The sequence below is a fragment of the Conger conger genome, chromosome 6 (assembly GCF_963514075.1).
Source record: "Conger conger chromosome 6, fConCon1.1, whole genome shotgun sequence".
Lineage (NCBI taxonomy): Eukaryota > Metazoa > Chordata > Actinopteri > Anguilliformes > Congridae > Conger > Conger conger.
The window spans coordinates 57,972,108-57,992,886 of NC_083765.1; the positions used below are offsets into that span (position 1 = coordinate 57,972,108).

The 20,779-nt window shown below is 41.3% G+C and overlaps 1 protein-coding gene across 3 annotated transcripts; it reads right to left on the reverse strand.

The window, feature by feature from the left end:
- Nucleotides 1-1,767: 1,767 nt before the first annotated feature.
- Nucleotides 1,768-20,595, reverse strand: LOC133130921 (src substrate protein p85-like). 3 transcript variants are annotated; one of them, XM_061245924.1, is made up of 18 exons: nucleotides 20,437-20,595; nucleotides 19,775-19,850; nucleotides 19,475-19,558; nucleotides 19,185-19,258; nucleotides 18,381-18,510; nucleotides 16,042-16,152; nucleotides 15,788-15,842; nucleotides 13,648-13,758; nucleotides 12,944-13,054; nucleotides 12,686-12,796; nucleotides 11,370-11,480; nucleotides 8,254-8,309; nucleotides 7,908-7,977; nucleotides 5,888-6,039; nucleotides 5,605-5,700; nucleotides 5,250-5,316; nucleotides 4,445-4,516; nucleotides 1,768-3,775 (listed from the first exon to the last, which is right to left on the reverse strand). In XM_061245924.1, the coding sequence occupies exons 3-18, from the start codon at nucleotides 19,556-19,558 to the stop codon at nucleotides 3,639-3,641; spliced, it is 1,548 nt and encodes a 515-aa protein (XP_061101908.1). In that variant the 5' UTR covers nucleotides 19,775-19,850; nucleotides 20,437-20,595; the 3' UTR covers nucleotides 1,768-3,638. The 3 variants fall into 3 exon arrangements, with proteins under 3 accessions (XP_061101908.1, XP_061101909.1, XP_061101907.1); XM_061245925.1 differs by lacking the exon at nucleotides 19,775-19,850 and having other exon boundaries at nucleotides 4,445-4,513; XM_061245923.1 differs by lacking the exon at nucleotides 19,775-19,850.
- Nucleotides 20,596-20,779: the final 184 nt, after the last annotated feature.

Sequence of the window (20,779 nt, forward strand, 5' to 3'; positions counted from 1 at the left end):
CTGCTCCCCACCATCCTTTGGTGGTGTATGTCCATAAATGTAACTTTATGGACATACTGTATAACTGAACAGTGCTTTTTCATTGAAATGCATTTTTTTTTCCACATTTTAATTTTCAGGTATGCCTGATATGCCAACTTGTTTCTACGCTACTGCCTCCAATTGTTTTACACATCGACATCACACATTCTGTCATATGGAGCTTCCTAAGCCAATGAAGAACTAAATACCAATGCTTGAGGAGAGTAGAATAAGAGTAGACAATGACAAGATAAACCAAGATTTACAAAGCTGATGCATTCTTATACACATACCCTTAACATAGCAGGTACTGTATGAGTGCTAACGCAGAAGGTACAGACAGAGATGAAAGGAAAACCCTGAATGAGTGGAGAAACATAATGAATGCAGATGCTTCTATACAGGTGTACTACATGATACAGTTAAGCAATTAACATCCTATTATGCCCTGAGGCATGTATAAAAATTATGAGCAGGCCCAGTTTACCTAAAATGTATTGTTTATTACTGGGGCATGGACAGCAGGGCCTTCAGTCACAAATAATGCTCAACTGGATAGTCTTCCAATAGTAACAATGAATAAAGTGACTGCATTTAGATATATGGGAAAGATATCAGTAAATATGGTTGGAAATTGTGGTGAAAAGTGCACATTTGTTGACCGTGATGCCCATGCATTAGTGTGCTATGTAAGGAAAAACAGAAGTGCAACTCTTCCTCAGGTGACTGAGAATGTCAATGCAGATTGGATCAGACTGTGTCAGCAATAATAGTCCATCAACAACTACACAGAGAGGGATTTTATAGTAACATCGCAGGGCATAGACCCCTCATTACGAAGACAAATGCACATTCCAGAGTTCAGTGGTGTAAAAACCACAGGCACTGGTCTACAGGGATGTGAAAACAGTCATGTGGTCGGATGAGTCATCCTTCACCATATTCTCCACAAGTGAGTGCGTATGTGGTGTACACCAAGAGAACAGTACAGTTCTGAATGTTTGACCCCTACAGTGAGAGCTGTTATGCTGTGGGGATTTTCCTGGCACGGTCTGGGTCCACTTGTCAGGGAGTGGTCTCTTCCAGGATGGCAATGGCCCCATCCACAGGGCATGAGGGGTCACTGAATGGTCTGAAACTATGAAAATTATGTGAATCATATGCAGTCGTATGCCTTCGCAGTCACCAGGTCTCAACACAATTGAACACCTGTGGCAGATTTTGAACCGAGGTGTTAAGACTACCAAAATACCTTGGTGTTCCATTGCTCCAGTAGAGTTCCAGAGACTTGTAGAATTTATGCCAAGGTACATTGAAGCTGTTCTGGTTCTGTTCTGTTCCGGTTTGTGGTGGCCCAACACCTTGCTAAGGCACTTTATGTTCCTTTAATTTCTCACCATCTGTTATTGTTATGTCCAAATTAGTATGTCTGTGTATTTTTGATCCAGATGTTTTGATAAAGCAGGTCTCTCGGGATGTATTGTTCTGGCTGGCAAACCTTGTCTAGACAGGACAAAACACAGGTGTATGGTTTTTCAGGTCAGCTTCATTCCATTATTGGTAGACACTGAATTCCTGTAGTACTGCTGATTAGAAAACAAAACTTTAGCCATATACTATTGGACCTGCTTGTATAGTAGGTAATAGCTAAAATGCTTCTAAACGTAAAATTGTTTCTCTTGTGGGAAATGTCTTCTTCACTATCACACTACAGAAAATGTGCTATTTTTACAGCAATGACAAATGCACAAGTCATATTGTGTTTATTGAGTTCAGTTTTGAAATCTTAGATTTCCTGGGAAGATGATTCCATATCAATTCCATAAACGATTATCCACACAGATGTATCACTTGCATTCCAGACATGACAAAAATGATATTTTGCAGATTGTTCTTTAAACAAAAAAGCTCAGCAGATTAATGGGACCTAAATCTGTCGAGTTATTTCTTTAAATGTGGGTCTTTTTCACTTTTTCACAGTAGTATTTGCTGGTCAAGATTAAAATGGGTACAAATGAAGTACATCACAGTCCAACAAAAAAGTACTGTAGCATGATACAGTATGACCAAGAGTACATTGACATTGAACATTGACAAGGAAAAGGATTCTTCCAGAGCATATTCTTACCATTTTGTGTTTGAACACCTGTCATAAATTGTGGATTTTTACAAATATTGTTTGCAATGTTTTGGATCAGAGTACAGGGTCAATGCAATCTTTACAATGTTGAATCACTAAAGTCCTGAAAACTCAAAGCTTTAATACTTGGGTGATGTTTCATATCCATGTAATATATTTTTGGTTGGTATATATGTATTTTCTTTTTTATCACATCCAGCAATGATGCCAGATAATCATATGGGAGACCGAATTTATCATATAATCTGGAAGAAGATCTTGACATTTTACAGCAAAGATCCACCAAAAATACAGCACAACAAAATTTCTATTACTTTTTGTTTATGCAAACATCAGTAATTTCACGGTTATTGGCACTGAAGATTTACAAAGCTGATGCATTGCTGCTTATACACATACCCTTAACATAGCAGGTACTGTATGAGTGCTAACGCAGAAGGTACAGACAGAAATGAAAGGAAAACCCTGAATGAGTGGAGAAACATAATGAATGCAGATGCTTCTATACAGGTGTACTACGTGTAAATTTCAAGCCATTGCCATTGGTAGAAATAAATAATAAATAGTACCAAGTGCTGCAACTTTGCATGCACTTGGGTGAGCAGTGCAGTTGCCAGAAGCACTGGTCTCTTTGACCAATCATATGACAGTCTCAAAGTCTGTCCACCAATCAGTTTCTTTGCCATCTGAAACCCATGTAACCTTTGTACTAAACAACAGGCTTCAGGCTTCAGGAGGCCTGAATTCAAATGCCCAAATAAGTTTAATAAATACGTTTTTATAAATTAAAACATACATACATATAAACAAATGTAAAAAAATAAATAAATAACATAAATTCAGCTTTGAAAACTCAATCTCCTCTTCCTTACCGAAGAAACAACATAATTACGTAATGGAATTAGGATCTATTGGCCAAAGCCCAAGGATATGACCTTGTTTCTCTGTCTCTGCTGCCTTTAATTTAATCATGAAACTAATGTTGTGACAGTCATTTCTCTCCTTACTGACCTTGGAACATGGTTCCACATTTGGAATGTGGAGGCAGTTTGGGATATTCCACAGAGGGTTTCAAACTCCAGGAAGAAGAAGACATGGGCAGAATGAAGACTATGAGCTTATTTTTCTCTCTTCTTTTTTCTTGCTCTTTTATCTACTCCTAACTCCACCCATTAGGAGAGGCTAGGAAAAGTGGCAAGAAAAATAATTCAGCAAGGGTGAAGAAACATTTAACGGCTTTGAATGTCTTTAAAGACAGCAAACCTCAATCGATTTCCGGGTCAGGAGCAAGTGAAAGAAAAAAAAAGGGAAAAATAAGCGATTGAAAGGATCCCTAGGATGAAGGTCTGAAGACTCTACAGATGTTTGAGAAGTGAGAAGCACATGAACAGAGCAATGAGAGGGAGAATCTCCTGTGAGATTGGGATAGGCCAGGGCGGAGAAGGAGGCGGAGTCTTGGTAAGGGCAAGGCCCGCCTTTATTGCCTGACCTCCACGTAATTGGCGGGGAAGAGCCCATAGGCCCCTCGACACACCCCCCTCCACCAGCCCTCGTCAATCATCTCTATGTTGGTGATGATGTCGTCGGGGTCAAAGGAGATCTCATCATCACCAGCTGGAAAAAAACAGTATTCTTTTTTTACCATACTCTACTGACAACATACTTATATTATATAACTACTGATTACATTTTGAACATTGCTAGTGTGTCTAGGCAACAGTTAACTATGAGACATCAGCTAAAACAGACAGCAGTGCCTTTGCATGTTCATGTTTTGTTGTCTAGATTCATCACTACCTCAACTAACTGCAAAGCTGGGGACACCAAGCCAACCACACAGCCCCTCTATTTTTCAGCACAGGGAATATAGACAGCTAGGGCCCCTCCCCTTTACAGCAGTCCATGGCCCTGTATCACAAAGCAGGATTACGGAGTTAACTGGATAACTGCAAAAAGTAAAACCCCAGAACACTTCTTTTCACTTCAGTCCATGTTCCAGATTTTGGAGGGTTCTGGTTTGTACTCAGTGCAGTCTCACTCAGTAATCCTGCTTTGCGGAACAGGCCCCAGGTAGCACTCTGACCCTGATAAAAGGCCATTGGTATTTTGCGTGTGGTCTAAACAAATGTTCCTAGAGTATTTCATGATAAATTAGTTTTTTGATTCTGAAGTGGTTGTGAACATAGAACAGATATAGAACAAATACTGACCATTTTGAGTGTTGTGTGAAAGGTTTTGAAAATGTGTAAGATTAGCGGTAAAGTGGTCGTCTCCCTCACTCACCGGCCTGATAGTCATACAGAGCGACCGCGGTCACACCCAGGTCATCTCCGTACTCCTCGCTGACCCGATCTTCTGTGGAGAAACAGGTTCAAGGTCACCAAGCAGTGGGATTCTGTCACCATGACAACTGCATTTTCAGTGTAATAATTTTTATTTCCACACCTGTGTTATTTTTACAGTAATTGATTTTGTATTATGTGTTTATTTCTGATGTTTTCACTTTGAGAAGCTTGAACACTGGATAGGTGTGTTGTGTCATGATAATAATCATATTTTTTAAATTAAAAATGAATTATTATTAGTAGTAGTAGTAGTTTTTTATCATTACTATTCTGATGGGTCATAATAACAATATTAATAATGTATTGTTCTGATTACTATCATTAGTAGTAGTTGTAGTACTAGTAGTGGTAACAGCAGCAGCAGTAGTAGTACTAGCAGTAGTAGTAACAGTAATAGTAATAGGAATATTAGTTGTAGTAGTAGATGTAGTAGCAGTAATAGTCACACTAGTAGTAGCAGTAATAGTAGTTGTAGTAAAATTAGTATTAGCAGTAGCAGCAGTAATAGTATTAGTGAGAATATTAGCAGTAGCAGCAGTAATAGTAGTAGTGTGAATATTATTATTAGTAGTAGTAGTAATATTAGTATTAGTAGTAGCAGTAGCAGCAGTAATAGTAGTTGTAGTAATATTAGTATTAGCAGTAGCAGCAGTAATAGTAGTAGTGGGAATATTATTATTATTATTAGTAGTAATATTAGTATTAGTAGTAGCACTGGCAGCAGTAGTAGTGTATTTCACCACCTTCTTGGTGCTGGGAGGAGACCATGTCAGGGTTCTGGTCAGATGGCTCCAGCTCAGCGCCGTTCTCCTAGAGGGGGTGCACATATTGCTTACTCATTGTGAAAACACCCATCCAAACCCATTCCCAGAACCAGACTTCAGCGCAGACAGTTCATGGTTAGACATGAAGTTTAAATTGTACTTCCCTCTAGGGTCTTTCAGCGCACTTATACTTTGTTGTACGTCACTCTGGATAAGAGCGTCTGCCAAATTCCGTTAATGTAACGTAATGTAATGTAACATGGGGAAGCTTACAGCCCTGCATCTTGGGAATAGCATTGTCAGAGATTCAGGAACGTGACATTCCGATTCTCACCTCGTATTCAGGGCTGGTGGGCATGTCCTGTTTTCTGGTCTCACTGGACAGGGGGTGGCTGGCTTTTGTGGAGGCACACTTGACTTTAGCTTGCTCCTGTGGAAAAGGAGGAAAACAAAAACACACACACACACACACACCTTCAAGGACTGAAAGCTTTTACACAGCACAGTTACAGTGAGGAACCTTTCGTCGCCTGGCAAAGTATCAGCATCAGTATCAGTACAGTATCCCCTGAGATGAATTCCCAAATGCAGCCGGCGTCAGGAATAACTCCCCCCACCTCCTCCATGTTCCTGCGTGCCTCCTCCTGCTCCTGCCTGTCGGAGGCCTGCCGGCGAGTCCGCTCCTCCTCCGCTCTCCTGCGGTCTTCCTCTGCGTTCTCCCTCGCCATGTTCTCAAAGCGAGCCTTCATGCTCCCTGTGCTGAGGCCAGCTGAGAGAGAGACTCATATTACATGTAGCTAACGTGTGTGTATGTAGCTATGTGTTTTTTTTTATGTTGTGTCCATTTACAGTTATTTTATCCATTTGTATTTTATATATGCTTTGCCAACACATATATTTATTTGTCATGCAAATAAAAATCTGAGAGGGAAAAAATTGAGAGGGAGAGAGGGGGAGGGGGGGAGAGAGATAGAGGAGGAGAGAAAGGGAGAGAAAGATAGAGACAGAGGGAGGGGGAGACAGAGAGGAGGGAGAGCAGGAGCGAAAAATGTGGATAGAGAGAGGGAGAGAGAATGAGAAAGAGAAGGGGACAGAGACATGGAGAGAGAGATAGACAGAGAGAGAGGGCTTGAAAGAGTGATACAGAGAGAGAGGGAGGAATGGAGAAACAGACAGAGATAAGTTTAGCTGCAATCATAAACTGTTAATGTACATGTAATGTACAATGTAATGGAAAGCAAATAAGAGTACCTTTGACTGCTACTAAATCATAACATTACGCTGTAGGCATATTTTAAAACGATGAAAGGCAGCCAGCTCAGCTACCTATTAAATATTTCAGAGGTTTTATAGCAGACCAAATATCTAATGTCAACAAGAGAAACGGCTATGAGACAGGAGGTGTGGATTGTTGTCAGAGCCAGTCCTTCACTGGAAACATTCGTCATTCGCACTGCTTTGTGGATGTCTTTGAATTTCAAAGCTAGCCATAAACATTGCTGAGAAACTCCAACTGTCAATTCTATACAACTAATGCAACAAAATCATATGACTTAATCCAGCGGTGAAAAAATAAATTATTTCCTTGTAAACGTCAGCTCTGTACTGACTGTCCATGACTCTGTTACTGTCAGGAGAAAAGCAATATAACATTATTACATCGTAATAAACTATAAAACCAACTTTTATTTTGACAGCGTGTAGTTCACCCAATAACTAATGCATAATATCCAATTGATAGGCAATAAAGTAACATTATTGACAATTTGGGCTTATCTGTTGTAAAAAGTGTCCTTTTAAAACCTAATGTTGTATTGAATCTCTATATCCAGTTATTTGATTCCTTTTAAAAACAGCTTAGACGAGTGATTCATATACTTACTGCAAGTAGATGAAAACTGAGCACAGCCAATGAAAGACAGCTTAGAAAACGTTGTTGTACAGTGGACGCAGGTAATGGTATGACAAATGCTAAGGCAAATTAAGCAGTACGTAGGTACATTTTAATAGTAGGAAAAGGGGAGCATTGCTAGGTTGAGTTGCCTGTACTCGCCATTATGTTATGTTACGTTATGTTATTAATATCATTGATGCTAATGTCTTACCTAACAGACAACAGTGTGCTGTGAATTCAGCATACACAAATGTTAGTGATGGCTTCAAGCAGAGGTCATATATACACGTTTCATTACACCTTGCAATTAAGACGTTTAAACCGTTTACATCATTATGCGAATACTTGAGGAAACAAATGTTTGTGCCTGATATTATAGAATTTTCACAGCACGCATAACAGCATGACCTTGGTTAGCTATATTTCATGTACAGTAATGATTGCCGGGCAAAGCTATTATTTACAGTAATGCAATGATTACTGTACCTAGGGCGTATGACAGGGAACATTTATAAAACACAATTCTACATGTAAACTTCCTCATTGTACACATTCACTTTAAGCTTTACTTTCAGGTGAACAACTATTTACTTTTTGTACTTTCTCCTCCAAACTTTCTGTTTCAAAAATATCCTGTTAGCCTGAGATCACTTTCTTTTTTCTAGATCATAATGTAATTCAAAATGAATAGAAATTAAGCAATAAATGCATTGTGTAGATGATGCATTTACAGTAGAACTCACCAGCTTCTACAGGTTTTGTTTTCTGATAGGCTGAGCTTAGCTTCTCCACCTGCTCAAAGGTGCCTGCACTCTGAAAAGAACAGAGAAGAAGTCTGACATATCGATATAATAAACTTAAACCACATCTGAAGTTTTTCTAATTAACAGGCATTTAAGTGTTGGCATTTCAGCAAGGTTTCACATCATTTCATCAGCTGCACAACCTAAATGAACGTGCCAACAGTTACCTAAGAGGACGACATTTATAGAGTAATCCAAGCACATTTTATGGGTGGTGCAAACCTAAAACCACACTTAGCCAAGGGTGTCTGTAATCCTGATGGTAAAGCACATTAAAAGGGGATACCTTGTCCATTCTGTCCTTCTGAATGCCGAACTTCCCACCAAACCCTTTGGAGTAGTCTGAAACACACCAGAGGGACACACAGTGTATACCCTGAAGAAGACTGCAACTGTGACCCAGCTGAGTGGTCATGCCTGTTTTTCAATGGCCCAGAAGATGGTTATAACAGCTCTCTACAAGGCTGGCTGAAGTCTGAGTAGACAAAAAGCTAATAATTTAGGACCACATATTCTCTAGAACAGGGGTTCCCAAACTGTGGATCGGGACCCCATGTTGGGTTGCTCAATTTCAGGATGGGGTCACCTTAAACATTTTTTAAAAATAAAATGTAATTTTGGTCTTTTTAAAATATGTGAATGTAGGCCACTACATGTTTAATATTACAACAACCCAACTATAATAAAGCAATGAGGCAGGAGAGGTTGTGGTATATTTCCAGTATAGTCGTGGCTAAAGGGTGTTGTTAGGCAAAAGATGTGCGTGGGGTTGTGTAAATTTGAAACATTTATTTGGGGGCAGAAAAAATTAGAAATATGTTTTGGAACCCATCCATCCATCCATTATCTTAACCCACAGATGGGCTGGAGCCTATCCCTGCATACATTGGGTGAAAGGCAGGACTATACCCTGGACAGGTCGCCAGTCCATCGCAGGGCACACACACCATTCACTCACACACTCATACCTATGGGCATCCAATCAGCCTAACCTGCATGTCTTTGGACTGTGGGAGGAAACCGGAGTACCCGCAGGAAACCCACGCAAACTCCACACAGTTCACCACACAGAGAGGCCCCGGCCAACCAGGATTCAAACCCAGGACCTCCAGGCTGTGAGGCTGCCCACTGCACCATCCGTGCCACCCCTGTTTTGGAACCCCTGCTCTAGAAATTGTGGTTCTCACCAAAATAATTATCTTCAAAATACATGTCCTCTTAATAATCACTATTGGATCACTTGCTGAATGACATCATTGAAAAATGTCAAGGAATGCAATGGGAACATATTACAGGCAGATTCTATACATACATGTGCCAACATCCCCACCTACTGGCTAAGAACTTCAGGTTTAAATCGAGGGCATAATTTTACTATTGATATTTATTGCAGAGGTACACCACTGTTCATTTGTAGCAGTGACTTAAGTGGTGCTATTTAAAGCATGCTCCCACTGCTGATGAGATCTGCTGGGATGGGGATGTAGCCAGAGATGGAATGTGCCTTGCTGGACCTGGGGTTTGACCCGCATTCAAAACTTGCCCCATGCTAACTCCCAAGCCCTTGTACGGTCAGAATGCATCCTGGATAACCAGGCATGTCCCTGCTATAGGAATGAGGGGTCCGTACTGGATTCACCGGCCGGGAGGCCACGAAAGTTTTACTTGTTACCTCTGACCGACTATCAGCAAGACCTGAGAATATAAATGAGCCGGACTGGGGGCTTTCAGAAGGACAGATTGAACATCGCACACTTAAACCTCATTATTTAGTATTGTATTATCTGTCAGCAAAGCGTCACCTTGCCCTTAAGAGCTTAAGTGTGCTCTGTTCATTCTGTACTTTTATGACTATGTCCACCAGCACCTTAAACTACTTTTTATTATTTTCTGTGGTGTGGTCATTAGCATAGGCCTGGGGGAGGGAGGAGTATGAATGTGTGAGTGTGAATGTATGTATGAATGTATGAATGTGAGAATGTATAAATGTGTAAATGTATGAATGTGTGAAAGTGTGACTGTGTGGAAGTATAAATGTGTGAATGTGTAAACATGAATGTGTGAAGGTATGAATGTGTAAAGGTTTCAATGTGAGAATGTACGAATGTGTAAAAGTACGAATGTGAGAATGTATGCATGTGTGAATGTATAAATGTGAGAATGTATGCATGTGTGAATGTATAAATGTGAGAATGTATGCATGTGTGAATGTGTAAATGTGAGAATGTATGCATGTGTGAATGTGTAAATGTGAGAATGTATGCATGTGTGAATGTGTAAATGTGAGAATGTATGCATGTGTGAATGTGAGAATGTATGCAGGTGTGAATGTATAAATGTGAGAATGTATGCATGTGTGAATGTGTAAAAGTGAGAATGTATGCATGTGTGAATGTGTAAAAGTGAGAATGTATGCACGTGTGAATGTGTAAAAGTGAGAATGTATGCATGTGTGAATGTGTAAAAGTGAGAATGTATGCACGTGTGAATGTGAGAATGTATGCAGGTGTGAATGTATAAATGTGAGAATGTATGCATGTGTGAATGTGTAAAAGTGAGAATGTATGCATGTGTGAATGTGTAATTGTGAGAATGTATGCATGTGTGAATGTGTAATTGTGAGAATGTATGCATGTGTGAATGTGTAAAAGTGAGAATGTATGCATGTGTGAATGTGTAAAAGTGAGAATGTATGCACGTGTGAATGTGTAAAAGTGAGAATGTATGCATGTGTGAATGTGTAAAAGTGAGAATGTATGCACGTGTGAATGTGAGAATGTATGCAGGTGTGAATGTATAAATGTGAGAATGTATGCATGTGTGAATGTGTAAAAGTGAGAATGTATGCATGTGTGAATGTGTAATTGTGAGAATGTATGCATGTGTGAATGTGTAATTGTGAGAATGTATGCATGTGTGAATGTGTAAATGTGAGAATGTATGCATGTGTGAATGTGTAATTGTGAGAATGTATGCATGTGTGATTGTGTAAATGTCAGAATGTATGCAGGTGTGAATGTGAGAATGTATAAATGTGAGAATGTATGCAGGTGTGAATGTGAGAATGTATAAATGTGAGAATGTATGCAGGTGTGAATGTGTAAATGTATAAATGTGAGAATGTATGCAGGTGTGAATGTGTAAATGTATAATTGTGAGAATGTATGCAGGTGTGAATGTGTAAATGTATAATTGTGAGAATGTATGCAGGTGTGAATGTGTAAATGTGAGAATGTGAGAATGTATGCACGTGTGAATGTATAAATGTATAAATGTGAGAATGTATGCACGTGTGAATGTGTAAATGTATAAATGTGAGAATGTATGCACGTGTGAATGTGTAAATGTGAAAATGTATAAATGTGAGAATGTGTAAATGTGTAAATGTGAGAATGTAGGTACCTTTCTGGGACTCATGGAGCTGTGTTTTCTCCTGGTGATCCCAGCCCATGGCCGACTTGTCCTGCCGGTCCGTCTGTACGCCAAACTTCCCTCCGAAGCCCTTGGCGTAGTCTGTGTGAATGTACAAGGCGGACATTACAGCAATTAATACAGGAAGATTCCGGAAACGGAACATGAGAAAAGGAAATGCCACCCTGATCTGCTGATTCCACTCATGAGCCCTGACTGCAGTATAATGCGGGCATTTCAAGGAAAATGAATGCACTCCAGTGCATTGAAGGTAAAATAAACACAGCACATAAAATCTGAGAGGATTAACTTCTCCTTCTCATAAGCTGAATAATAGACTCATGCAATGTGAACAAATGTGCCAGTCAAAGCATAATAAATCTGTTCAAATGCACACGTAGAGTGGGCAAATGCATGTCGAAAACCTAGATCTGCCTTAAATAAAGAAAAAGGTCTCGTGTCAATTTAATTTGATATCTATATGAGCCCTTAGGTCTGGGATCGAATCCGGATTTTACCGGTGTCGACTGTGGCCGGTAGTTGGTGATTGTGTTTGCTCAGGGTATGGGAGGGTTCAGTCGGTTAGGGGGTCTGTGTATCAGCTATCTCTAGCGACCTCTGCTGGTCGACCTGGTGCCTGCGAGTGAGGACTGCATGCCAAAGTTGCCAATGACATGTATTCCTCCCAGGGGAGCAGGGATTGACACTCCACCAGAAACTCGCAAACCCCAGTGGTTACCGGAGGTACTGCAATTTATAAGCCAAAAGCCACATTCCCCCATTGAAGTCTGTTCAGTACTATGAATTTAACCTGGAAAAATTAAACCATTTTGATCAGTACGTTTAAATTCTAAAATTTCTTCACACTAAACGAATGACTCTTCAGGGACCAATTTCTTTTCAGCACAGAAGATTCCTATTCATCCCTTCTTGTTTAGGTGCCAAAAAAGCCACATAATCAAACATGGCGGCCTCCATGAAATGGCTTCTCATTCGAATTTGCAGCTCCCATAGGAATCCATGGAACCGATAAGCGGAAGCTGTTCTGATGTACTGTATCTCAGCTTTCTCTGACTGCGACTCTGCGAGTGTGGGTTGTGGTGTGAATAGAAGCAGGCTGGCGACACCATGCGTGTCGGTGGAGAACTGCGGATGTCCACACCCTCCTCAATCGGCAGTGGGGTTCACGTATGAAGCTGCAACAATGAACTGGACATTCTGAATTAGGGTGCAGAAATTGATAGGGTCAGCCCCACCTGGACAGCAAATAATTGTATTTTTATATGTCTCAGCTCTCTCGTACAAACCTTTCTGAGACTCGTGCTTCTCTGTTTTCCCCAGGTACTCGAAGCCAACAGCACTCTTGTCCACCTTGTCTGTTTCCACACCATACTTACCCCCAAAGCCTTTACTGTAATCTGGAACATTCCAGAAAAAAGATGAATATATACTGATTCAAGAAATTATGCTGTTTTTTTATGCCCACTAAGTGCGACAATTAACTGGACATATTGAATTATGGATATGGACAGGTTCAGCTCCACGTTGGATGCAAAAGTACAAACCTTTCTGAGACTCATGCTTTTCTGTTTTCCCCTGGTACTCAAACCCGACAGCGCTCTTGTCCACCTTGTCTGTTTCCACTCCATATTTACCCCCAAAGCCTTTACTGTAATCTGGAACATTCCAGAAAAACACCAAATTTACCCCCAAAGCCTTTACTGTAATCTGGAACATTCCAGAAAAAAAGACAGTCAACATAATAAAGTCAGAATATGCAGAGAGTATTGCGTTTAAGAACAATCCCTCAGATTTGGCTGGGGTGATTATATAATCAATATTATACAGCAGTTCAGACCAGTAGTTAAATTGCAATAATTAAGTGGTGGTCAAATGAATGATAATTGTGCAATTCACACAACCTATAGGACACAAGTTTGCATGCAGCACAAGGAATTACATCACATTTTACAAAACTGTTATCAGTAAATATACACTAATTTCTTTATACAAGACCAAATTTGAAATCAACTGCCAGTCCAAATTACAGAGATACTGACTATAAGTAAAATGCACAGTTTTTAATGTATGGTTTTTATGTATGTATTAACATAATATGGCCTTATCTACCAATTCCTCCTTGTATTTTGAAACTATAATACACAAAGTAACTTTATCTAAGAAATGTACGCTCACTCAGGCAGGAAATGCAAAAGTGAAAGTAGCTGATCCTGTTGACATTCAGCTAGAACAAACAAAACAAACAAACCTGTCTGGGACTCGTGTTTTTCTGTTTTGCCCTGGTACTCGAAGCCCACCGCGCTCTGGTCCACACGGTCCGCCTGCACCCCGTACCTCCCTCCGAACCCCGCCGCGTAGTCTGTGTGATTTCAGAAAGAGGAAAGAGTCGAGCCTCGCTCGCTATCCTGCTGAATAACACACTTATTCAGGCAGAACCAGGTCCCACAAGCCTGAGAGATAGGGGCCCATATTTTACTGATGCAAAGAGCTGGCACGAACACAAATGCTGTTCATTTTTAATATTAAGACTGCACTTCTTTTAACAAATGCTCCAGTGCTTATTCAGTAAAACTCCACAAAATGTATTTGGGACATAAAGTTCAATAATAAAAACCCTTGCACTGTCCGACAGCTAGGCATGTCTCCTCCATTAAAAGGCGACATTAAATCTACTGAGCGAGAGCCTTTGGAGGGAATGTGCTGTACATCATAAAAGCGTTCTGTACCTGCCAGACACAAGCCTGGTTACTCTGAGGGAAAGGGCCTCCCGTGTACTGCAATAGCAGATTGAACAATAGCATGACTTCAAGCAGCATCCCCTTATGGCAAATTACATTCTTATGGTGAGATACAGTACTGTGCAAAAGTTTTAGGCAGGTGTGAAAACATGCTGTAAAATAAGAATGCTTTTCAAAAATAGAAAGGTTAATCGTTAATTTTTATCAATTATCAAGATGCATGAACAGAAGAAGTGAATGAACAGAAGAAAAATCTAAATCAAATCAATATTTGGTGTGACCACCCTTTGCCTTCAAAACAGCATCAATTCTTCTAGATAAACTTACAGTTTTTGAAGGAACTCGGCAGGTAGGTTGTTCCAAACATCTTGGAGAACTAGCCACAGTTCTTCTGTGGATTTAGGCAGCCTCAAATGCTTCTGTCTCTTCAAGTAATCCCAGACTCCTTGTTCTTCTTTACTCTGAAGATAGTTCTTAATGACATTGGCTGTATGATTGGGGTCGTTGTCCTGTTGCAGAATAAATTTGGGGCCAATCAGATGCCTCCCTGATGGTATAGCATGATGGATAAGTATCTGCCTGTACTTCTCAGCATTGAGGAGACCATTAATTCTGACCAAATACCCAACTCAATTTTCAGAAATGCAGCCCACAACTTGCAAGGAACCGCCACCATGCTTCACTGTTGCCTGCAGACACTCATTCTTGTACCGCTCTCCAGCCCTTCGGCAAACGAACTGCCTTCGGCTACAGCCAAATAGAAATTTTTTTGACTCATCAGTCCAGAGAACCTGCTGCCATTTTTCTGGACCCCAGTTCAGTGTTTTTGTGGATAGTTAAGTCGCTTGGGCTCGTTTCCACGTCGGAGGTATGGCTTTTTGGCCACAATTCTTCCATGAAGACCACTTCTGACCAGACTTCTACGCACAGTAAATGGGTGTACCACTGGTTTCTGCCAATTCTGAGCTGATGGCACTGCTGGACATCTTCCGATTTCCAGCAGTAAGCATGATGTGTCTTTCATCTGCTGCACTAAGTTTCCTTGGCCGACCACTGCGTCTACTGTCCTCAACGTTGCTCGTTTGTGTCTTGCTGCTGTGCTCAGTCTTGCCATGGTGTATGACTTCTGACATTACACTGTCTTCAGCAACCACAACTTGGGAGCAGAATTTGGCTGTTCCTCACCCAGATTTAATCCTCCTACACAGCTGTTTCTGTTTTAGTTAATGATTGTATTTCAACCTACATATTAAATTGATGATCATTAGCTCCTGTTCGGTATAATTGGTTAATCACACACCTGACAATATGCCTACAAAATCCAAGACTTCTAGGTACAGCAAGTGTACCTAGAAAAATTGATGCTGGTTTGAAGGCAAAGGGTGGTCACACCAAATATTGATCAAAGATTTATCTTCTGTTCACTCACTTTGCATTTTGTTAATTGATAAAAATGAACTATTAACAAATTTTATTTTTGAAAGCATTCTTACTTTACAGCATTTTTTCACACCTGCCTAAAAGTTTTGCACAGTACTGTAGCTGCTAGCATATCTTCATTGCAGGTTTTTGAGAGGGAGTGCTGCCGTCAAAGGCGGAAGCTAAAATGAAGGCCTGAGAACGCCCAGCAGTGACTGAACGCTTCCTCACCTTTCTGCGAGGAGTGTTTCTGCGTCTTGCCCGTGTACTCAAATCCAACGGCCGACTACAAGGAGAAAGGAACATCTCAGTCATATGTGCATTCAAAGCTTTGTGAGTTCTCCCCAGTGGAAATGCCCATTATTTTCAAGTGAATCAACATAAATATAGCCTAAATATTAACTATTGTTTGATTTAGTCGTTTTTTTCTATGCTTTTAGGCTACACACATTTTATGTACACTGTGTGCGAGTGTGTGACCGTACCTGGTCGACGCGGTCAGCCTGCACTCCAAACTTGCCCCCAAAGCCCTTTGAGGTGTCAGTTTGGGAGCAGTGCTTGGCCAGTTTGCTCTGGTACTCGTGGCCCACAGCGGACTAGGGACAGAGAATGGGAACGAGGTCACCAAACAGGAAATGGAGGTAATACCAAGGGCCTGATTTACTGGACCTTTAGCACGTGCAAAACCAGCATCGTGACCAATGACTGGTCATGGCATTTGTTTTGGTCCAATCATTGGTTGTGTTATTACAGTAGTTTTACTTGTACTAAAAGGCGTTGCAGGTGCTAAAGGCAAATCAGGAACTACACTGTCTAGATGATCAAATATCACATATCAAATCTTTAGACATATGATTCCATAATGATGAAGAGAGAACTGATATTTTTGTGCCATACACTTGGGAATTGAATTCAGATATTTATTCTTTGTTTTATTTGCCATCAAACATTTTCAATTCTCACCAGTATTTCTGACATTTCAATTCCCTCAAGAGAGCATTCTCTGTTCAGCTCTTTATAACAATTTATTCAGAAAAAATATGCCCCAATTTCTTTTCTTTTTTTTTTGGACTGACTGCGGTCACATTGAATGCACATTGAATAGGGGAGAGGTAGAAATATGAAGTGAGCTTGCAAAATTTAACATATCGGTGCATGGAATCTGTGTTTGAGCTCTGAATCATAAACAGAAATATTTATCACCAAGCTAACAGCCTAATTAGCATGAGCCCAGAGTGATAATGAATGTGTGTGTGGTGCTCTGATCTTTTAAGCCCTGTAACTGAATGTGTGTGTGGTGCTCTGATCTTTTAAGCGCTGTAACTGAATGTGTGTGTGGTGCTCTGATCTTTTAAGCACTGTAACTGAATGTGTGTGTGGTGCTCTGATCTTTTAAGCACTGTAACTGAATGTGTTTGTGATGTAAACAGATGACCCACACAACACTTATGGCCTCCCTCATTAGGACAGTGCTGCTTCAGCATCACATTCACAGCTATCCCGGCCAGGGTGTCGACAGACCAGGGTTTTGGAGTCCTGGGTGTGTGTGTGTGTGTGTGTGTGTGTGTGTGTGTGTGTGTGTGTGTGTGTGTGTGAGAGAGAGTGTGTGTGTGTGGTGTGCGTAAATGGTAAATGGCAGCCATTTATATAGCGCCTTTATCCAAAGCGCTGTACAATTGATGCTTCTCCATTCACCCATTCATACACACACACTCTCACACCGACGGCGATTGGCTGCCATGCAAGGCGCCGACCAGCTCATCAGGAGCATTTGGGGGTTAGGTGTCTTGCTCAGGGACACTTCGACACTGCCCGGGCAGGGGATCGAACCGGCAACCCTCCGACTGCCAGACGACCGCTCTTACTGTATGGTGTGAGTGTGTGTGTGTGTGTGTGTGTGTGTGTGTGTGTGTGTGCGTGATGTGTGTGTGTGTGTGTGTGTGTATGCGTGAGTGTGTGGTGTGCGTGTGTATGGTGTGAGTGTGTGTGAGTGTGTGTGTGTGTGTGATGCATGTGTGTGTAAGGGAGGGTGTAAAGCGCTTAAGAGGCCTCTCTGCCAGCAGGGTGTTGTTATCGGGTTCACACCTCGGGCCACTAGAGGTCCGGCCCTGCTGATGGCTGCAGCTGCTCACAAATATGCACACACATGCTCAAATACACACGCACACACATACTCAAACAAACGCATTCTCATGCACACTCACTCACCCACAAGCTCACACAAACACACACACACACACACTCGCACACACCCACACACACACACACACACACTCGCACACACCCACACACACACACTTGCACACACACACACACTCACATCACGCACACACACTCACACACACACACACACTCACACACATATACACTCTCACGCACACGCACACTCACACAGACACCCACAAGCTCACACATACGCACACACACACTCACACACATACACACACTCATGCACACACTCACAAACACACCCACAAGCTCACACATACACACACACAAACTCACACACATGCACACGCACACATACGCACACTCACTCACACGCATGCGCACTCACACATACGTTTGTGCAATTTATCAGGTACAATGAAGAAGTGTTAGTTTGCTAAAATATTGGCATTGCAATATCCTCTACATAAGCTTTGGCTTTAGAATGTCACACAACTTCCATGATAATTTAAGACAGCAATAACATCTGATAAGGCTTTTTCCTGTTGCTAAAATAAGGCATTTCTCAGAAACACAGTGCAGTTTATTCACCCATACCCAGTGAGATATGACAGCGCCGTGCTGCTTAGAGATAGGCAGCAGGTGCGGTGTTCACCTTGTCCATGCGGTCCTCCTGCACCCCAAACCTGCCCCCGTACCCGTGGGAGGCCTTGGGCATGCTCTCCAGCTCCTTCTGCTTCAGCACGCCATGCTCCGCCGACACGTTCTGCCGGAGCTCGTGGATACTGCACAGAGGAGAGAGGGAGTTTGCTCTGCCCATTCTGCAGTCTGAGCATGAAACAGGGCCTAATTCTGCATTAGATTATGAGAAAGGACACAGGAATGCACACTAAGGGAGAGTAAGTATGCACTTTATGTGCACACTAAGCAAAAGTATGCAGTTTGTGTGCACACTAAGGGAGAGTAAGTATGCACTTTATGTGTACACTAAGGGAGACGGAAAGCAATTACGCACTATGTGCACTCTAAGGGAGGGTACATGCACACTTTATATGCACACTAAGGGAGAGTAAGTGCACAATTTATATGCACACTAAGGGAGAGTGAGTACACATTTATTTTATGTGCACACGAAAGGAGGGTAAGTACGCACTTTATGTGCACACTAAGGGAGGGTAAGTACGCACTGTATGTGCACACTAAGGGAGGGTGAGTACACACTTTATGTGCACACTATAGGAGGGTAAGTGCACACTTCATATGCACACTAAAGGAGAGTAAGTGCACACTTTATATGCACACTAAAGGAGGGTAAGTACGCACTGTATATGCACACTAAGGGAGGGTGAGTACACACTTCATGTGCACACTATAGGAGGGTAAGTGCACACTTTATATGCACACTATCGGAGGGTAAGTGCACACTTCATATGCACACTAAAGGAGGGTAAGTACGCACTTTATATGCTCCTGATGGCCCGAGCCCACCACAGTCTTGGCTCCCCACCGCTGCTCCTTCTCAGAAACATTGTTCTGTTTCCAAGGAGAAAGGGAAACGGAACAGATTTTAGTGATGCTGTCCTTGAACACACATCCCAAAAAGACAGCCATTTCACGCCTTGTAAAAAGATTGGCAAAGTCAACATGGAACACCGCCATGATTCATTGTTGCACATTGGCTATGAAAGGGATTTCTTCAAATACACACATGAATTTCAGGTCTTACTGTTTGATGATGCAATTATTTACCTCAAAGTCAGGGTCTGTCTCCCAGTCTTCCTCGCCATCTTGCACAGCCTCCGTGACGGTCTGACCAGCTGCTGCCTTCCACATCTGAAGGGCAGGTTAAAAACAGGCAAAAAACATAAAGAATAGGGCTGAAATGGTTCACCTGGAATTGACATTAGAAGTGGTTTGAACGGAATTCCAAGATCAGATCAGGCTATACTGCCGCAGCCTAATATTTAATTATATAAACTAATTCTTTTAGAATAACTTTTTTTTTTTTAAATAAAAAAATAAAGATATATTGGAAACGGAAACTGTTACTTAGCCTAGGAAACCACGAGGGAGGAGCGATTGCTTAAATCAGTGCACTTCAATGCCAACGGGACAGGCTTGTCTTCTGTTGGAGAATAATCATTGTAACCCACAATATAAAGCCCGCTACTCACCAGAGACCAACATGTAATTAACGCTAATAAAAAAATACACGTAAATTATGATAGGCTACATAACGCTACATTTCCCATCCTCGTCCCCCACCAGGCCACAATAGCAAATGTATATAGCAACCTACAGGTTAATTAAAAATGATGTTCATAAATTATCTTTTTCCACAACTAACAATGGTAGCTAAGTAGCTAGCTAACGGCCGTTTGTAAAATGAAAAGCCACTCTTAAACCCCTAACAAGGGAGGTAGTTCGCGGATTTCCACAGCGATGCTCATTCAATCAAAAAGAACATTTAACAGCAGCATGAAATTAACCAATTAAATATGACGATATCGTCATATTTAACACAATAAACACGTATATACGTAAAATACAACCACAGGAGAAAACTAGAGAGCTAGATAGTTTTATAGGCATCTTAATCCTAGTGATCGACTAGCATATCCAACCATCTGACTCTCGTAATAGTAATTTTACGTTGGAGGATGCAATTCGCTATGCTCAATTTGAGACGAGAGATAATTTTATTCACTTACGTTATTCGCCGATAGCTTAATTCTCCCCTTCGTTTAGCATACAAATAATATCTACGTCCCTCCACAGAGCTGTCTGTAAGTCGGTAACGTTAATGTACAGTAACGTTACGTGATGCCTGCCTAATGGTGTTGACAGCATGCATTCCTGACAACTCTTCCGGATCTCCCAACATCTAACTTCCGGTTGTAAGCAGCGCGCACCTGCCTACATTATTTTTGTATAATGGTCATGGAATAGTGATTCTTTATAATTATTCGTGTTTAACACAAATGCCATCCTCTGCTGTCCCCGAGGACAGTAATCGGAATAGGGGATTCTAATATAATTTAATATTGTCCTATA